Raw genomic sequence first — 18,427 nt, forward strand, 5'->3', positions numbered from 1 at the left:
TCAAGAAACAAAAATGGAAATTAAATTCTCGGTCTCCATTTTGGATGGACACAAGCGTGGAATGGTCCAGATTTCCTTCAGAACAGAAATTCTGTATTTCATTCCATTCTGTTAGTGACCTCCCATCTCCCTCTCCCCACCGCCAAAGATGAAACTGAAATAGTTCAGTGTCAACCTTATGGTGGTGTAAATACAGATTCTGCAAATGCAGAGTTGTCTAGAGTCTTCTATCTCCACTATAAATGAATAACTTATTAAAATATAGGAGCTGATTCTGGCCTTGTAGTTTACATTTACATTAGTTTACATATAAAGAAGAGCATCGAAGCACTGGCATGCAGTGCTTACGGACAATCAGGGTGGACTTATTAAGCTTGTGCAAGTTAACTATGTATTCAAGGGCAAGGTAAGAGCCCTGCAGTGGTTTCTCCCAGCCAGGCCCTTCCTGAGCACAGCACTGCCTCCCCCCAGACCTCTTCTCATACCTGCCTCCCCCTCACTACAAGTTCAGAAAGGCATTTATGATATGAAGCAATTTGGGGGTGGTTCCTAATAGCCTCTCTAAAGCAGGCCAAAGGCTAAGGTATTAAGAGCAGCCACAGAGGAATGCTCCAGACTGTCTTCACCAGTGTGTTTTTGGGAGCATCCCTGCTGAGACATAATACCACCGAAGTGTTGATGTGTCCTGAGTGTTTCATCATGCTTGATTTTGATCCTAGATCCTGCACCAGGACCAGGTATCTACCAACTGTGCACTGCTACCACTTCTCCCCCCGCTGCCCCGCTCCCCAGCTGTGACACAGTTGTGGCTTCCAGCCAGCATGGAAGTATGCTGGGACCAGGCAGCTTGCAGCTGGGCCCATGCTGCAGCTGGGCAGGGGGATTGAAACCTTCGCTTGCACCTGCACCCCAGCCGGAGAGCAGGAGACTGGAAGAAATGGTGGCAGTGTGGGTGCAGCTCCCATCTGCCTGGCCCTGGTGTGGGCACAGGGAACACAACCTTGGTGTTGACGTGCTGCTGAAGCCACCCAGCCCATGTCACACCGGATTCAACTTGTTCCAGCCTGTGGCTTGTAAAAGGTTGCTGGTCCCTGTCCTAGAATATTTAAAAGGACAGTAATGAGCTAAATTGTTCTAAAGGCATGCAGAGTAGCATTAGACAAAAGTCAGTCATTCTAATCAGCATAACTAATTACCTGTAATTAAAAAATAAATAGACCCTTTTCCTTTAAAAGGGTAATTCTCAACCTTTTCAGATTCAAGACACCACTTGTTAGACTAAAGGCATCCATCAGAAAATGCCAGCTCTTACTTTTCTCTCTTTTTGATTATAGAAAAATACTAAAGCAATTCTTCTGTAGCAAAGAATTCAGGAAGACCACGGCAGACCAGTATGTTTTTTACACTGTGGATTCTTATTTGAAATTTCTGGGTTTATCTTGTGAACCATGTTTGTACACCTAACAGTGTTAACGTTGAGTGGCACCTTACTGCGCCTGTGAAAGGACCTCTTGGCACCCTGGTTGAGAACACTGCTTTAAACTTTACAGAAATATTTTGCCTTACCTAAAAATAAATATGCCACTTAGGAAGCTTTAATCAGTTACCCAAACAAAAGTTACAATGACCATTTAAATATAGCATCCTACATAAAGATGGGTACAAGCTTAACTATGACTACTTTTCCATAATACAACAGTAGTTAATCATTTGAAGTAAAACATACCTAGTCAATAATTTGCAATATTATAACAATGTATTGCACATGCTTATTCATAAAACTATATATTTTACTTACTCATTCCTTTATTGCCAGTTCTAACTTTATTAATGAATTCTGTTTTGGGGGCTTTGACATGTGCTGTACTCAAAAGAAGGTTTTGGACACAGAGAAAACAGCTTAATGAATCATAAAACTGCAGAGACTATAACATTATTTTTTGGTACATTCTGTATTTTTTACTAAAAAAAGATCTGAGCATCAGATGCAAATGCTGAATGTCATATTTAATGAGTCAGAATGGATAGTCTATTTGAGGAATATATTATTAGAACAATCCTAATAATAATTGCTTCATTTTAATTATTCACTACATTAGTGTATGTCCTCAAAAACACTATGAAATCATTATGCTATATTAAAATGTAGCATGGCTTACCAAAAGTTTAAAAGAAAATTAAAACCCTAAATTAAGCTTCAAATGTCATGATACATTAGTGACATTCAGCTGCCACAGAGTTTTCCATGCAAACATGCATTTCTTTCTGAGGATGTGGTTCAAAACTAGAAAGTTTAATTGTGCAAATCGAAACCAGAAATATTTGCTGAGGTTATAATGGGTAGTCAGGATAAAGATCTATAAGTTGTTCTATCATTGAAAAAAAAAGCAGAAAAAATAAAATTATATTTGGCTCTTAAGATTTGGGGCTTCCAGGTATTCCTCTTGACTCACAATGGCTCCAGTTCACAATAAGGGGTGTTTTGGGGAAGGGATTTCTATGAGATGTCTGTTTTTCCAGTACATATCCTTCCTCCTGAATCCAGTCCCCTCCCTTCTCTTACCTTCTCAAGTCCCAGGTATGTGCTGGTCTTCCTAGATCTCCATATTCCAGTTAGCTATCATTCTAAAATTAGAGCAGTTCTCTAATGAAATATGATTTTTGTCAGATATGCTATTTTGTTAAAAACCAAGAATCGTAGAAAATTACAGTTGGAAGGGACCTCAGGGGGTCATCTAGTCCAACCCACTCTTCAAACAGGACCATCGCCAACTACATCATCCCAGCCAGGGCTTTGTCAAGCCAGACCTCCAAAACCTCCAAGGCTGGAGATTCCACAGCCTCTCTACATAACTTGCTCCAGTGCTTCACCACCCTCCTAGTGAGAAAGTTTTTCCTAATATCCAACCTAAACCTCCCTTGCTGCAGCTTGAGACTACTGCTCCTTGTTCTCTCATCTGTCACCACCGAGAACAATTTAGCCCCATCCTCTTTGGAACTACTCTTCAGATAGTTAAAGACCGCTATTAAACCCCCTCTCATTCTTCTCCAAAATAAATAAACCCAATTCCCTCATAAGTGACACGCCCCAGCCACTTAACCATTTTTGTAGCTATCCACTGGATTCTCTCCAACTTGTCAACATCTTGTCTAGAGTGGGGCTCCCAAAACTGAACACAGTACTCCAGATGTGGCCTCATCAGTGCAGCATAGAGTGAAATAATTACTTCCCTCAATCTGCTGGCAATGCTTCTACTAATGCAGCCCAGTATGCTATTACCCTTCTTGGTGACAAGGGCGTACTGCTGGCTCATATTCAGCTTATTGTCCACTGTAACCCCCAGGCTGCTGCCCAGCCAGTCAGTCCCCAGCCTGTGCCAGTGCATGGGATTCTTCTGTCCTAAATGCAGGACTTTGAACTTGCCTCTGTTGAACCTCATGAAATTTCTTTTGGCCCAATCCTTCAATTTGTCTAGGTCACTCTGAATTGTAGCCCTACCCTCCAGTGTATCTACGACACCCCCCAGCTCGGTGTCATCCACACACCTGTTGAGGGTTCAATCCATCCCATCTTTCAAGTCACTAATGGAGATATGGAATAAAACTGGCCCCTGCCATTTCATCTCCTATTTCCTCCTGTGCTGCCTTAATTACAGAAACTCTTCTCCCCTCCCTTCTCTTTTTCTCCCTCTTGCAGGGTGTCTTCCACAATTTCTACCTTGGTCTCACCCCCTCTCTTTTCCCTCACTGTTCCCTTCCAATTCTGCCTGTTCTTTGGGGGCTCTGACCTTGTTTGCAAAGGCTATTGGACACATCCCTTCCCACCACAGGTAATGCATTTTAGCAGCTCCTGGCACTCTGCTGCTCTATGCTCATTCCCTTCACACCTCATGCACACTATGTGAGGGCAATGTGCAGGCAGTTACCCCTCCTTGCCATATTTGCTGTACTGCTTAGGTTGCTTGTGATATATTATAAAAACCTAGTGTGCCTCCCCAGCAGGATTACAGATGGGAGGTGCTTCACTCCACTTGGGCTCCACTTGTTTGCTTGTAACACTACTCGTGCCCTCCATGACCCCATCCAAACACCATATTTGTCCCTCACTTTCTCTACACTCATTACTCTGAACATGCAATTCCTGCCACCTTTCTATGTTTTCTTCCACTAATAAATCTGTACACACACATACTATAATCACTCATTCCCTTGCCTTTTCTCCTGCCATAAACCTTATCCCTCTTAATTGCTCCCTTCCACATTCTTCTGCATATTTCTCCCAAAAATTTTCATACCCATCTCTATTTCAGTAAGTGATTTGCCAAGACTTTCTGTTTGGAAAAGCAATTAGGCTGGTCAGGTGCTCTGGCTGCACCTCCAGCATCTCAAACAGTATCTTTTCCAAAAAGTCATTATCTGCTTAACACTGATCCTGTCTGAGTTCTGTACTGTCTTGATCCACAGTTTCTGATCCTCCCTACCATCTCTTGTCATGTTTCCAATGTCTTCCCACTATGCCACTCTTGGTGGGCTGGCATCCCATCGTGTTCCCGTTGTCCTTTGTCTCTTACCCAATGTACCTTCTCCTGATGCTCCCAGTCTGTTGCCCACTCTCTTCTGCTCCTGTCTTCTCTTTGGCATCATCAGTCTTATCGCCTCCTTCTTTGCTGCTGCCATTGTTGTTGCCCCTCTATTGCTCCTTCCATCACCTTTTTCTTGTCCACTTCTCCACCTTTGTCCACTCAACATCTGTCCACCCAACTCATTTCATTTCTGCTCCTCAACTCTTTTTCTACCTCATGCTTATTTGCCACCATTGCCATTGTTTTGAGTTTCAGGTCTCCATTTCTCCATTCCTTATACCCCAATGCTCTATCAGTCCCTTTCTCTGCCTTAAAGCATTGATCAGACTTTCAGTGATGATGGGAACATTTGGGGGGGGTTTTCCTTTGTCTTTAAAAAATAGTGGGCACGTGTTCCCTCCATGGGGAGCTGGCATTGAACCTGGAGGTACTGCAATACAAGGCCAACACTAGGAGGGCCAGAGTCAGCCCTAAGACTCTCCCGTTGGTGCCAAAAATGCTTGATCTTAGGCAAAAGGCTAAGATGTTGATTAGAACCTTTTGGGGGTTATGTGTGGCCCTTCAAAAAAGAATCAGGTGGCTGCCCCTGCAGAAGCAAATGGCCCATGGGCCTGGACATACCACAACACCAGGCTGGCACCCAGAGAGACTGGAGCAAGCCTTGACACCCTGCCCCAGTGCCAACAAATGCTGATGGGAATCCACCACAAAAACAGGCCAGTGCAGCTCATCTGAATAAGATATAGGATCCATTGTGCTCAGTCCCCACTAGTGCCTATGTAGTATGAATTTTTTCATATTATTTATTAGGTTAAATGATAATAGTACCTCTATGATTGTATGAACAACTAAAACTCCATTTTGTGCTTGCTCCTTCCTTGACATAAGTAGATGAACTTGGTATGCCTTGTGTACATGGGTGTCTATGTGAGAGGGTGAATGTGTTTTGTTATCCGGCATCCCCCATTCCCGGATTGCATACACACACACACACACACACACACACACACACACACACACACAATCTATATATTTACTGTAAATATATAATATATATACAATAAATATTTATTGTATATATACAAGATACATTTTTACATTTACTCTGTGTGTGTGTATATATGTGTGTGTATATATATATATATATATACACACACACACACAAACTGGGTTAAATGAATTTGAAACCTAAGCACCAAATTAAACGGCCTCACCTTCCCAGTTTTCTTAAGGTTATTAAGAAATTATATGATAAAATGGTATGCAACAAACTTGTGAAAAGAAGGTAGTGTAGAACTCATCATGTGCTACTATAGCAATTGAAGTCATTTGGGCTAACAACCCCTTGATTTAATCTTGCAGGGGCTGAAGCATTGCATTTTCAGTGATTAGACACTAAAGAATGCACTTTCTGAAATGACAGTGCTGTGTTTGGGGAGCACTAACTATTCCATCCTTAATGATACAGCAAAAGCCATATCTCGGTATGCTCTCTTTCCATTGTCTAGCACCAATGGATGTGTTATGCATCACAAACTGTTTAGCACTTTCAGGTTGACTTCAACAGCTCCTTGCCTTCTCCCTCCCCAACATGCCTCTGCCTCATTGCCAAGAGTGTTAACATATATCATCTGCATGCATTGTATTTTAAACTCCTTACAGTCAGTAAGAAGGAGAATGTGCCAATGCACTTTGCTCTTCCTGCTGGGAAATGTGTTTCATAAAACTACTGTACATACTATAAAACAGATGTAAGATTTATAATAGGTTTCTGTGAGTTCAGATGGAGAATAAAAGCTTATTATTAAATTTAACCTTGTACCACTGAGCTTTGTAGCAAGGACATTTGGCCACTGTGGTAGAAATGTCAAACACCTAACTGTGGCACAAAATTATATTCTCCCTTGTTCTATTCATTTTATTTTATGAACTCTAGCTTGGTACAAACCAAAGGTAATATATTTACCAGGAAGTAACACATCAGCTTCCATTGTATTTTACAGTTCAACATTCATGCAAAAGTAGAAGCAACTGGCTGGGTTTGCAGAATATGACAAACTTTTATCAGTTTGCAGTTGGAGTCTTATCATGTGTGGGAAAAAATGTATTCATTTCTTATAGAAACTGCAACCCATTTTAAGTGGAAGGCACTATATTTCCCTTCCTGAAGAGCTCTTTTAACTAGTCTCTCAATTATTTGTTTAATGGGGCTTCACCACCTTTCTGTGAAAATCTCAATCGGGAAACAGAAGGTATTTGCTGACAGGTCTATTTTTTCATGGGTCTATTTTTTAAATAAGCTTTACTCACTTTCTTTCCCCTTCCCCTGCTACAAGGACATCATGGAAATGAATACACAAACTTTTTCTTTTCCCTCATCCCTTTTTATCCACAATGAAGAATCAATCTTAAATTAGATTTTATTTTCTTTTTTAAAAGAATTTTTCCTCTCCTTTTATTCTTCTGACATAGCTGGTTGTAAATGTTTATGCAATGTCAAAATAGAAGTAGAGCTAAGGAAAATATACAAGTTGAATTCTGGTTTAATTTATTGCAGTTAAGTTAATTCATTGACATCAGTGATATATCTGCAGATTTATAGTGGTGTAACAGAGATGAGAATCCAGCTTTGTGTCTCTGTGAACCTGCAATGAGATTTCTCTTTTAAAATTTTCCAAATGAAATAAAATCTGCTTATGGATGAAAACTGTAATCATCTGTAAAATCTCTTCTTTCAGCTCTGATGAAGCCTTCAGCAAAGTCAATTTAAATTATCGCACGGACAATGGGTTGTCTCTTCTTCATTTATGTTGTATTTGTGGGGGTAAGTATTTGAACCATGATACACCCTAAACCTGTTATTTACTGGTTAGTCATTTGTTCTTTTTAATAACCTACAGAAACATTATAGTTTTAATCATGTTGCCTTCTTTGCATTATCCTTGCTGATGCTCAGGTAAGCTATCTAATATCTATAAAATCTTGCTTTAAAATTTCCTGATGAGCTGGTATCCAATTAACCTGACCCACACTTCAACTCATTCTTCATTTTAGCAAAAGTTCCAGTTGCCTCAGATGCATGTTTAAGTACAGATATACAATGAGCTTAAAACCTCGACAGGTTACAAGGGTGGGCGGACGAGAATAGGATGGGTTTCAACACAGACAGGTGCAAGGTGATGCACCTCGGGAGGAACAACCAGCACCATACCTACAGGTTAGGGAACTCCCCTCTTGTCAGCACGGAGGCGGAAAGGGATCTGGGGGTGATCATTGACTCCAGGATGAACATGGGCCGGCAGTGTGGAGAGGCAGTCAGGAAGGCCAACTGTACCTTGTCATGCATCCACAGATGCATCTTGAGCAGGTCCAGGGAGGTGATCCTCCCCCTCTATGCGGCACTGGTCAGGCCGCAGCTGGAGTACTGCGTCCAATTCTGGGCGTCGCACTTCAAGAGGGATGTGGACAGCATGGAGAGGGTCCAGAGGAGGGCCACTCGTATGATCAGGGGACAGCAGGGCAGGCCCTATGAGGAGAGGCTACGGGACTTGAACCTGTTCAGCCTCCAAAAGAGAAGGCTGAGGGGGATCTTGTGGCCTGTTATAAACTAGTCAGGGGGGATCAGCAGGCATTGGGGAAGTCACTGTTCCCCCGAGCACCGCCAGGAGCGACCAGGAATAACGGTCACAAGCTGGCAGAGGGTAGGTTTAGGTTAGATATCAGGAGGCGCTACTTCACAGTCAGCACAGCTAGGGTCTGGAACCAGCTTCCAAGAGAAGTGGTGCAGGCTCCTACCCTGGGGGTGTTTAAGAGGAGGTTAGATGAACATCTTGCTGGGGTCATTTGACCCCAGTACTCTTTCCTGCCATGGCAGGGGGTCGGACTAGATGATCTGCTCAGGTCCCTTCTGACCCTACAAACTATGAAACTATGAAACTATGTTTTGCTGTATTTATTTGGTAAGAGCAGTAGAGTCATCGCATAGTATCCCTATATAAAAATATCTACATTATAGATTAATATGAAGATGAGTAATCCATACTATTTTTTCCACAAACACAACATTTTGAGGTGTAATTGAAATCATGGTGACATATTTGGTGATTTTAAAAAAATCAAAATAATCTATTCTGACCAAAAATATAACCTGATCAGATTCTTGCAAATAATAACCTGGGAGACACATAATCACTGTGTAAAAGTTAATCAGGGCCATCCATAGAAACCCATACTTTTGGTGACATTTTCAACTGTGATCCACACTGCTGGCATCTTGCCCACATGGTGAGTCATCAGCACATTCACACACTTCACACTTGTCCCACAATATTCAACAGAGGTCAACTCTGTACTGAGAATCCAGTGGAATTTTACCATAGGATTTTGATTCTGCCAGATATGAAAGTGTGCATTTAAATGCTCCCCTGAATCTGAGCCCAGGTACACAATCAGTAAGGAGCTGATCCTGAACCATTTAAATCAATGGATTTTTTAAAATTAACCTCAGTTGATGGAGAAATGAGATATAACAAAATACCAGGATTACCCTAGGTCAGCAGTTACCAGACTGTGGTAGGTGTACTACCAGTGGCATGCAGGCAACCTGGGAATGGTACACAGAAATCCAGGGGAGGAGTCGCACACACCCAAAGCCCAGCAGCAGCTTGCTGCATGTAGCCTGCTGCACGTGGCCAGGAACCCAGCACTACATGCAGAGCAGCACCCAGGAAGTAAGTGTGTTGGGGGAAGGAGGGGGCAGGTCGAGGCCCCCACAGTGAGAGAGGGAGTGGGGCAGAGGCAGAGGCTGGGGTTAATGGGGCCGTGGGATAGGTGGTGGGATGGTCAGAGCCTGGGTGGTTCATTCAGGGGCATGAAGGAGGGGACTCCTGATCATCGTGCAAACCCAGGTAGATGCATGTGGGGCATGTGCCCCCTGGATCTGTGCACAGAATGGAGGCAGGCTGCCGTCTGCATGCTGGGCTCTGCACTGCACTGCACTGCTGCTGCCACCTCAAGAGTTTTGCACTTAGCCCAGCAAGCAGCATGCCCTCCATGGTTCCACCAGGGTGTGTGCAATGGTAGGGAGACACGCCTCCCTCAGCACCCCGGTCTCCATCCCACAACCTGACCCAGCCCCAGGGTCCCATTCCCTTTATCCCTGCCCCACTTCCTTCCTCACTGTGGGAGCCTTGATCTGCTCCTCTCCTCACACCTCTCCCCCTCCACAGATTTACCTCCACTGTGCATGTCTGTCTGCATGTGTCTGTCCCTCCCAAGCCACAGCCCCCCAGCCCTGCTGCTGCCCCTCACTCCTGACTCACAGTATCCAGCATCCTGCCAGGGTGTGCAGGGACCCTCACCCCTCCTCGGGCTCCAAACCCCACACACATCTCCACAACACCCCCCTTCACAAATTCCCCCATACATAAACCCCACTCCCACCCACAACCATAAAACCCCCACCCCATCCATACCTACATAATTTTGAGTTTTTCTGCACATAATTTTGATATTTTAGCTGTGCAATTAAAATCGCAATTGTGACTAATTTTTTAATCATGCAACTAATGATCACCTCTTGGCCAAACTGCCCAGTTGTGGCCTTGGCTCCACCACGATCCGCTGGCTGGGAAATTGGCTTCGTGGTCGGACCCAGAGGGTTGTGATTGATGGCAGTCACTCATCGTGGTGCCCTGTAACCAGTGGGGTCCCTCAAGGCTCTGTCCTGGGACCCATACTGTTCAACATCTTCATTAATGATGTGGACATTGGAGTTAGGAGTGGACTGGCCAAGTTCGCCGATGACACCAAACTTTGGGGCAAAGCATCCATGCCAGAAGATAGGCGGGTGATCCAGGCTGACCTGGACAAGCTCAGCAAATGGGCAGACGAGAACCTGATGGTGTTTAACACCGAAAAATGGAAGGTTCTCCACCTTGGGAGGAAAAACCTGCAGCACCCTTATAGGCTCGGCAGTGCTACGTTGGTTAGCACTACAGAAGAAAAAGACTTGGGGGTCATCATTGACCACAAGATGAACATGAGCCTCCAATGCGATGCTGCGGCTAGTAAAGCGACCAAAATGCTGGCATGCATCCATAGATGCTTCTCAAGCAAATCCCGGGACGTCATTCTCCCCTTGTACTCGGCCTTGGTGAGGCCACAGCTGGAGTACTGCATCCAGTTTTGGGCTCCACAATTCAAAAAGGATGTGGAGAAGCTTGAGAGAGTCCAGAGGAGAGCCACGCGCATGATCAGAGGTCAGGAAAACAGATCTTACGATGACAGGCTGAGAGCCATGGGACTCTTTAGCCTGGAAAAGCGCAGGCTCAGGGGTGATCTGATGGCCACCTATAAGTTTATCAGGGGTGACCACCAGGATCTGGGGGAACATCTGTTCACCAGAACGCCCCAAGGGATGACGAGGTCGAACGGTCACAAACTCCTGCAAGACCGTTTCAGGCTGGACATAAGGAAGAATTTCTTTACTGTCCGAGCCCCCAAGGTCCAGAACAGTCTGCCATTGGAGGTGGTTCAAGCACCTACATTGAACACCTTCAAGAGTAGATTGGATGCTTATCTTGCTGGGATCCTATGACCCCAGCTGACTTCCTGCCCTTTGGGCAGGGGGCTGGACTCGATGATCTCCCGAGGTCCCTTCCAGCCCTAATGTCTATGAAATCTATGAAATCTAATCACAATCAATTTTTTTTAATATTAACTATTTTATATGACTACCATAACTGATAAAACAATGTTTTATGGTTACTAAAGGTTTTGATGTCGTTTTAATACATAGCATGTTACTTATGTGTATGAAAATTTGCTGCTGTTACTTAAGGCTGTATCATTTTAAATTGGTGGTATGCAATCAGTCACAGTTTGGGAACCACTGCCCTGGGTGGTATTAGAATAATCTAATGACTTTTTTAGAACATGAAAAAAATGGTTCATTAAGAAAACACACAAGGTGAGCTAACTTTTGGTAACATTGCATGGAAATACTAAATGAAGGGAGAAGGCAGGTAAAGTCATTTTTCCCTATTTTTATCATAGCTGTATGGGAGGCAGCTATAATTTGGGTATCAGCATTTAAAAGAAGTACCTATGATGGTATATCAGTATCCTGATAAGCTACTACTCTGCTAACAATATACTGAAGTGCTGAGTAGAATATCAACTTTGAACAGATAAAATGATAAGCATCCAGGAAACCTGACATGGTTCTGGAGGGTTTTTAAGCTTAGAGACTCCTTTGTTATTTCACAGATTTCAAAGACATCAGGGCTGGAAGGGACCTCAGAAGATCATTCAGTCCAGCCCCCTGCCCGAGGAGCAGGAGGTCACCTGGGATCCTAGGATCCCAGCAATATAAGCATCCAATTCACTCTTGAAAGTGATCAATGTAGGTGCTTGAACCACCTCCAATGCCAGGCTATTCCAGAACCTGGGGCCTCGGACAGTAAAGAAATTCTTCCTTATGTCCAGCCTGAAATGGTCTTGCACTAGTTTATAACCATTTGACCTCATCATCTCTTGGGGTGCTCTGCTGAACAAACGTTCCCCTAGATACTGGCGGTCACCCCTGATAAACTTATAGGTGGCCATCAGATCACCCCTTAGTCTTCCAGGCTAAAGAGCCCTATTGCTCTCAGTCTGTCATCATAAGGTCTGTTTTCCTGACCTCTGATCATGTGCGTGGCTCTTCTCTCGACTCTCTCAAGCTTCTCCACATCCTTTTTGAATTGTGGAGCCCAAAACTGTACTCCAGCTGTGACCTCACCAAGGCCGAGTACAAGGGGAGAATGACATCCTGGGATTTGTTTGAGAAGCATTTATGGATGCAAGCCAGCGTTTTGGTTACTTTACTAGCCACAGCATCGCATTGCAGGCTCATGTTCATCTTGTGATCAATGATGACCCCCAAGTCGCTTTTTTCCCTAGTGCTAGCCAGCATAGCACTGCCGAGCCTATAAGGATGCTGCAGGTTTTTCCTCCCGAGGTGGATAACCTTGCATTTTTCTGTGTTAAACATCGTCAGGTTCTCATCCACCCATTTGCTGAGCCTGTCCAGGTCAGCCTAGATCACCCGCCTGTCTTCAGGTGTGGATGCTTTGCCCCAAAGTTTGATGTCATCAGCAAACTCGGCCAGTCCGCTTCTGACTCCAATGTCCACATCATTAATGAAGATGTTGGACAATATGGGTCCAAGGACAGAGCCTTGGGGAACTTCACTTGTCACAGGGCACCATTACAATTAATTTCCATCTATTACCACCCTCTGGGTCTGACCACAGAGCCAATTTCCCAGCCACAGGATCGTGGTGGACCCAAGGCCACAGCTGGCCAGTTTTTCCAAGAGGTGATAATGGGATACCAGATCGAAGGCTTTTTTGAAGTCAAGATTTATGATATTAATCACTTCCCCCTTGTCCTGGGCATCAGTTGTCCCATCTTGTTTAGCAGGGGTCCAATGTTACCCTTATATGAAAAAGGACTTTTTATTGTCCTTGATACTCAAAGCTAGTTGGAGTTCAGTTGCAGCCTTGGCTTCCCTGTTTTTCTCCCTGCAGGACTGGACCAGTGCAGAATATTCCTCCTTGAAGGTGAATCCCAACCTCCATCCTTCGTAGGCCTTTCTTTTTAGCCTCAGGAGGTCTGCTAGATCCCTGGAGAGCCAGGGGGGCTGCTGTGCCCTCTTGCTGCCTTTCCTCCAAGATGGAACAGACTTAGCTTGTGCATTGAGGATCGCTCCCTTGAGGAGCAACCACTCTTCCTGAACTCCCCTCCCTCTGGGGTCGTGGTCCCCCGTGATTATATAGTCACAATGCTAAAAGATGAGCATTTTTTGTTTAGCACTGCATATATCTCTGATCAGATCCTTTCCAAGAGATGTGAGGGGGTGAACAGGAAGAGCAGGTGCCCCGCTGTGGAAGTCTTATCACATCCATCCCCCATTTACAGTGGCTGGCAAATCAGGAGGTTCTAGATAACAGCTATATTTTCCCTCCATTTTAATACCCTGGCAGAAGCCATCAGACTCTAGTCCAGTGGTTCTCAACCTTTTTAACCTCAAGACACCCCTTGGATAGATTTGAGGTACCCCTCAGAAAAGACATCCCTCAGAAAATCTTGGGGCACCCAATTTTTGAGGCACCCCTCAGAAAATTTTAATTTTCAGGTTTTTTTATTACAGAAAAATAATAAGCAATCTTCTGTTGTAGAGAACTCCAAAAGACCACAGCAAGGAAGAACATTAATAACACTACAGCTCCTATTTAAAATCTCTGGGTTTATAGAATGAATCTTGTTTGCCTACCTAAAAGTACTAATATTGTGTGGCACTCTGTGGCACCCTTGACAGGAACTCAAGTAACCCCCTAGGTGCTGTGGCACCCTGATTGAGAATTATAGTACTAGTCCTTTACTTCTACACTCAGATAACAGTATCAGTGACAAAAACAGCTATTCCTTGTATTCTGAACATTGGAAATGTAGATAAGAATGTACTGAGGTCTGATCTCAGTAACAAAAAAACTGACAAATTTATAGCTGTATTCTAAATGTGTAGTTACCATAGGAAGATTTTTTCTCATTTACTTCATTTGTATAGTCTTTTCAGTAAATTACTTCTCTCTTCAATTTTAATTCTAAAGGTAACAAATCACATATTCGAACTCTGATGCTAAAAGGATCGCGCCCATCCAGGTTAACAAGAAATGGATTTACAGCTCTGCATTTGGCAGCTTACAAGGTAAATTTTTTAAAATTAAATTGATAAAAAGAAATCAGAAGTCAGAAGCTTTAATAGTTTGCTCTCTCTAGTCATTAATCCTAATGAAAATCTCTATGCCTTGAGTACAGGTCATAGGAAATTCATCTATAAAATGTTGCTACACAAGAAAATACTATACACATTTTAGACCACCTTCCATGAGATGATGCCAATCTGATTTAGAAACACTGAGTAATTAATTCTCACAATACAGAAGTATTGTAAAATAGGGAAGTATTACTGAGATTATGGTCCGAGAAAGAGGTACTTTTACAAGAGATGTAAATGTGTTAATCATAGCATAAAAGGCAAGGGTGCTACATGTGCATCCAATTTAAGATGCTATAAAATGGCAAACCAGCCATTACAATTTTCTACATATAAAAATGCAATGTAGAACATGTTTATAGCTGGTTTGTATGGTGCACTAAATTGAACATGTGGCAGGCTTAGGCTGGACTCACAATCTTGTCAATTGTCAGCTCTAGCATTGGACTGCACTGGGATCTCAAACCAGTGCAGGTGTAGTTGCTGGCTGGGACAGACAATTAACTGATTGTCAGCTTAGCCCCAGACCTGCAGGCATCTGGCTTTCACCTTACCACTGCTGGGGAATCTGGAATCTGACTGGGATCTGCTCCCCTATCCCAACAATCGTGCCTCCTGCCATGCAAGTGTGGAATGACATGAGACTTAGTTGTTGGGATTGGCAACTGATCCTCAATCTCAAAATTGTGCTTCCTGCCATACATGTGTATAAACTTGATGTGAGAGGGTAAGACTCAGATCCACAAAAGGAAGTGTGTGACTAAAGTAGAAATTAGTTACTTAAATTCCATCTAAGTTAAATGCTGTCTTCAAAATCCCTGTTGAACTCTGTAGATATTTAAAATTCATAGGCAGTTCTGCATTTGGACATGCCCTGAATTCCCCAGTTTAGCATCTGTCTCACACTGCAGCCTGATCCAGACTGATATCCTTTACCTATGTCCCCTGAAGGACCTAAACTGCTAAGTAATCTTGAAACATTCCTAGCACAGGCATTTCATGAAACACATGGTCATTTTTATCCAAAACCAGAGCTGCCTTCTTGCAGCTCAGAATTAGGTGCCTACCCCTGTTGCTGAAGCATTTCTTGATTCCTACTCAATAGGCACATCTACACGTGCATATTTATGTGACTCAATAAACTCTAGTGCTTACACATGTGTTTGGGACTGTAGCAGATTGATCCAAGTCAGAGCAGCCCCAGTTGGCAGAGGGTATAGGGGGCTGTTGCTCCAACCCAGCTCACTGTGCTGTGGAATGGCTGGCTAAGGCACAGGGGTGCTCCAGTGCGGGGCTAGCCAGCAAGCAGGACCCACACTGAAGCACCTTCATGCCCCAGCCAGTTGCACCAGTGTTTACAGGTGTGGTGCAGCTGAGTATAAAACTCCTCAGCAGGACAGTACTTGTATTTACAGGTACTATCCTTTTACAGTGTTTATTAGTTTACTCCAGCCTAATAGCCCTGCACATGTAGACACCAAGTTGTTTACCACTGAGCTAATTAACTGACTACAGTGAATGTCTCATGTAGAGGTGTCCAATAAGTTGGTGGTTGTAGATTTTATTCTTTGGCATCTTCCACCCATGGAGTATTTAGGGGGAGCTTTCCCTCAACTCAGGGCTGCGGATTCCGCTCTGGGATTAAAGTGCCTAAAAGTTAGGTACTGTGAAGGTCAGCATTATGCCATACGCATCCCTCTGTGATATTACCATAAGGTACTTGTTCAAAGTCATTCAGGAGCCCTATTGGCAGAGCTGGAATTAAGAACATCTAACATAGGCTTATGGTTAAAAGATAAAAAGTTATCTTTTCTCACCTAATTATTGTATTATGCCCATTTGCTATATCTTTGCTTATTTCTGTAATTCTTATGTTAGTTTAATTTTATGACCCCTGAGAACAATTACATCCTACTATGCCAACCAAAATAATGATAATCAAATCTTATGCTACAGCACATTTTGTTTTCTTCCTCTCAAGTAGTGTTGAGTGAATAATTTACAATCTTTTATCTAAAAATACCCTTTTATTTCTTAAATAAGAAAAATTTGCGTAAATATTCTGCATTCTTTAATATATTCATTAATTGGGAGTATTCTTTAAAATTACTTTAATAAATCTTGCTTTGTCTGCTCATAATCTTCAAAATGCACTGGGAAGCCAATGAAACTTTATTTTTACATAAAATTTAGCATATCCTAAAGTGCTCTGCTGAACTGGGACCCCATATAATCATACAAATCACATGGTGTATTTTTCTGTACCATGATTAGATTGCAGAAAGCTAAGCAAAACATTGCAAATTGTGCTTTTGGGATAACTGTATAATCTGAAACTTCTTTACAAAACAGTTAACATTTTAAGGCTCCAGGACTACCAGTAGTTATCAAATTGGAGCATCTGTTTTATTACAAGTTATTTTCAAAGCAAAGTATAGGAAAATAGAGAAAAATCTTAGACCCCATGATTTGGAAGGTGTTGATGAAGGATGACTTTTTAACAACATCCAATGACTTCATTTGGGCTGTAGCCACATTAAGTTGTGAGATTTGATGGGATCAAAGCAGAACTAAAAATGAAGAAGATGGGACTAAGCTATCACTTGGAAGGGATGTCTCTAAGAAACACCTAGCTTAGGCCATCTTTTTTCAGTTTTATTTTTAGAATTAAAATTTGGCAGGGAGGTTGATTTAAAATAATATTGTATCTGTGAGCCTCATGCAAGAGTAAATCATTTATCTAAGGTGCTGAAAAAATATATATTTTTAACATGAGCAAAGTGACATGCACCAGGAGTTGTTTTCTTCAGAGCTTTGTCTATAATAGTGATTAATTTCTGACCTATACCAATCTTTATATGCAACCTAGGAAGAGGGGCTGTATTGATAATAATAGTTCAAGTACCTCCTGCGCTGTTGTGTTGTGTGTACTGCTACTGCATATAGAATTGTCATTTAAAGACATTTCAACTTCAGGCTGGGCTGACAATCAGAGCCAGAACAGCAGTAGGTTTAAATCATGATAGTTTCTGTGGAGTTAACTGAGAAGCCAGCTCAGTATATGGGCACATGTAGTTTTGCACTTAAAACAGCTTGGGAAATAGATGTCCTGACTTCTATTTTTGGTCTTCCATCGACCCCAGGCAAACCGCTTCATATCTTTGTGCTGAAGTTTGCCCAGTTGTTAACTGAGTTTAAAAATATCTGCCTTGTCTGGACATTGTGACTCTCAATAGACTATGTATAAAGTGAACTTAAAAGTCCCAAGAAAATTACATTTAGTATTATTACTCTGATCTCCATCACCATTGCTATACTTCAGATAAGACATAACAGAACTTTAGCACAATATATTGCCAACATGGAGACCTAAGCTAAATAAAGCTCACAAATCTGATATTCAGCACATAGTTCTGTGTAGGTGTGGGATTTCCTTCATAGAATGTCCTTCTATGCTTGACACTAATGCTTCTGACATTTAAAACAGGCCGTGCTAGCATTTAAAATATTTGTGAGGCTGAGTGATATGTAAACATAGAAAATCAGAAAAAGAAACAGCTTTGCTAAAGTTTATTCCCAAAAAAATAACACTTTATTTGTGGACCCTTCAGGACAATGCAGAACTTTTAACAGCACTGATGCATGGTGGAGCTGATATTCAGCAAGTTGGATATGGAGCACTTACGGCCCTTCATATTGCTACAATAGCTGGTCATCATGAGGTATGTTTTTCCTTTTGTACCTAGAAAAAGATGAAAGCGAACGACACATTTAGCTCAATTTTCTTGTAGAATGTTACTGGTTGAAAGATAGACAAAATAGCATATCATTAGCTCAATACAATTAAGCTTCTGGCACTTTGGAACACCCTGGAAAAAGGTGATTAGGATTTTAAAATGGTTTCTGGACGTATGTTTTTATGCAGAATATACACATATGTATTTATGCTATGGGTATCTATGCAGCTCCTACCCTTTATATAAAATGTTGTTAAAGTCTTGTTGATAATTAATGCCATTCC

General features: G+C 42.5%; 1 protein-coding gene across 4 annotated transcripts in view; it reads left to right on the top strand.

The window, feature by feature from the left end:
- Nucleotides 1-18,427, top strand: part of LOC149863589 (serine/threonine-protein kinase TNNI3K) — a 212,003-nt gene that overhangs the window by 32,706 nt on the left and 160,870 nt on the right. For all 4 annotated transcript variants that reach the window (XM_090046885.1, XM_090046881.1, XM_090046882.1 and 1 more), the window contains 3 exons: nucleotides 7,322-7,407; nucleotides 14,240-14,337; nucleotides 18,018-18,128. In XM_090046885.1, coding sequence (XP_089903011.1) covers nucleotides 7,322-7,407; nucleotides 14,240-14,337; nucleotides 18,018-18,128 — 295 coding nt within the window. The remainder of the gene's footprint in view (nucleotides 1-7,321; nucleotides 7,408-14,239; nucleotides 14,338-18,017; nucleotides 18,129-18,427) is intronic.

Source organism: Crocodylus siamensis, chromosome 5 (genome assembly GCF_052110815.1).
Source record: "Crocodylus siamensis isolate JL-2025a chromosome 5, ASM5211081v1, whole genome shotgun sequence".
NCBI lineage: Eukaryota > Metazoa > Chordata > Crocodylia > Crocodylidae > Crocodylus > Crocodylus siamensis.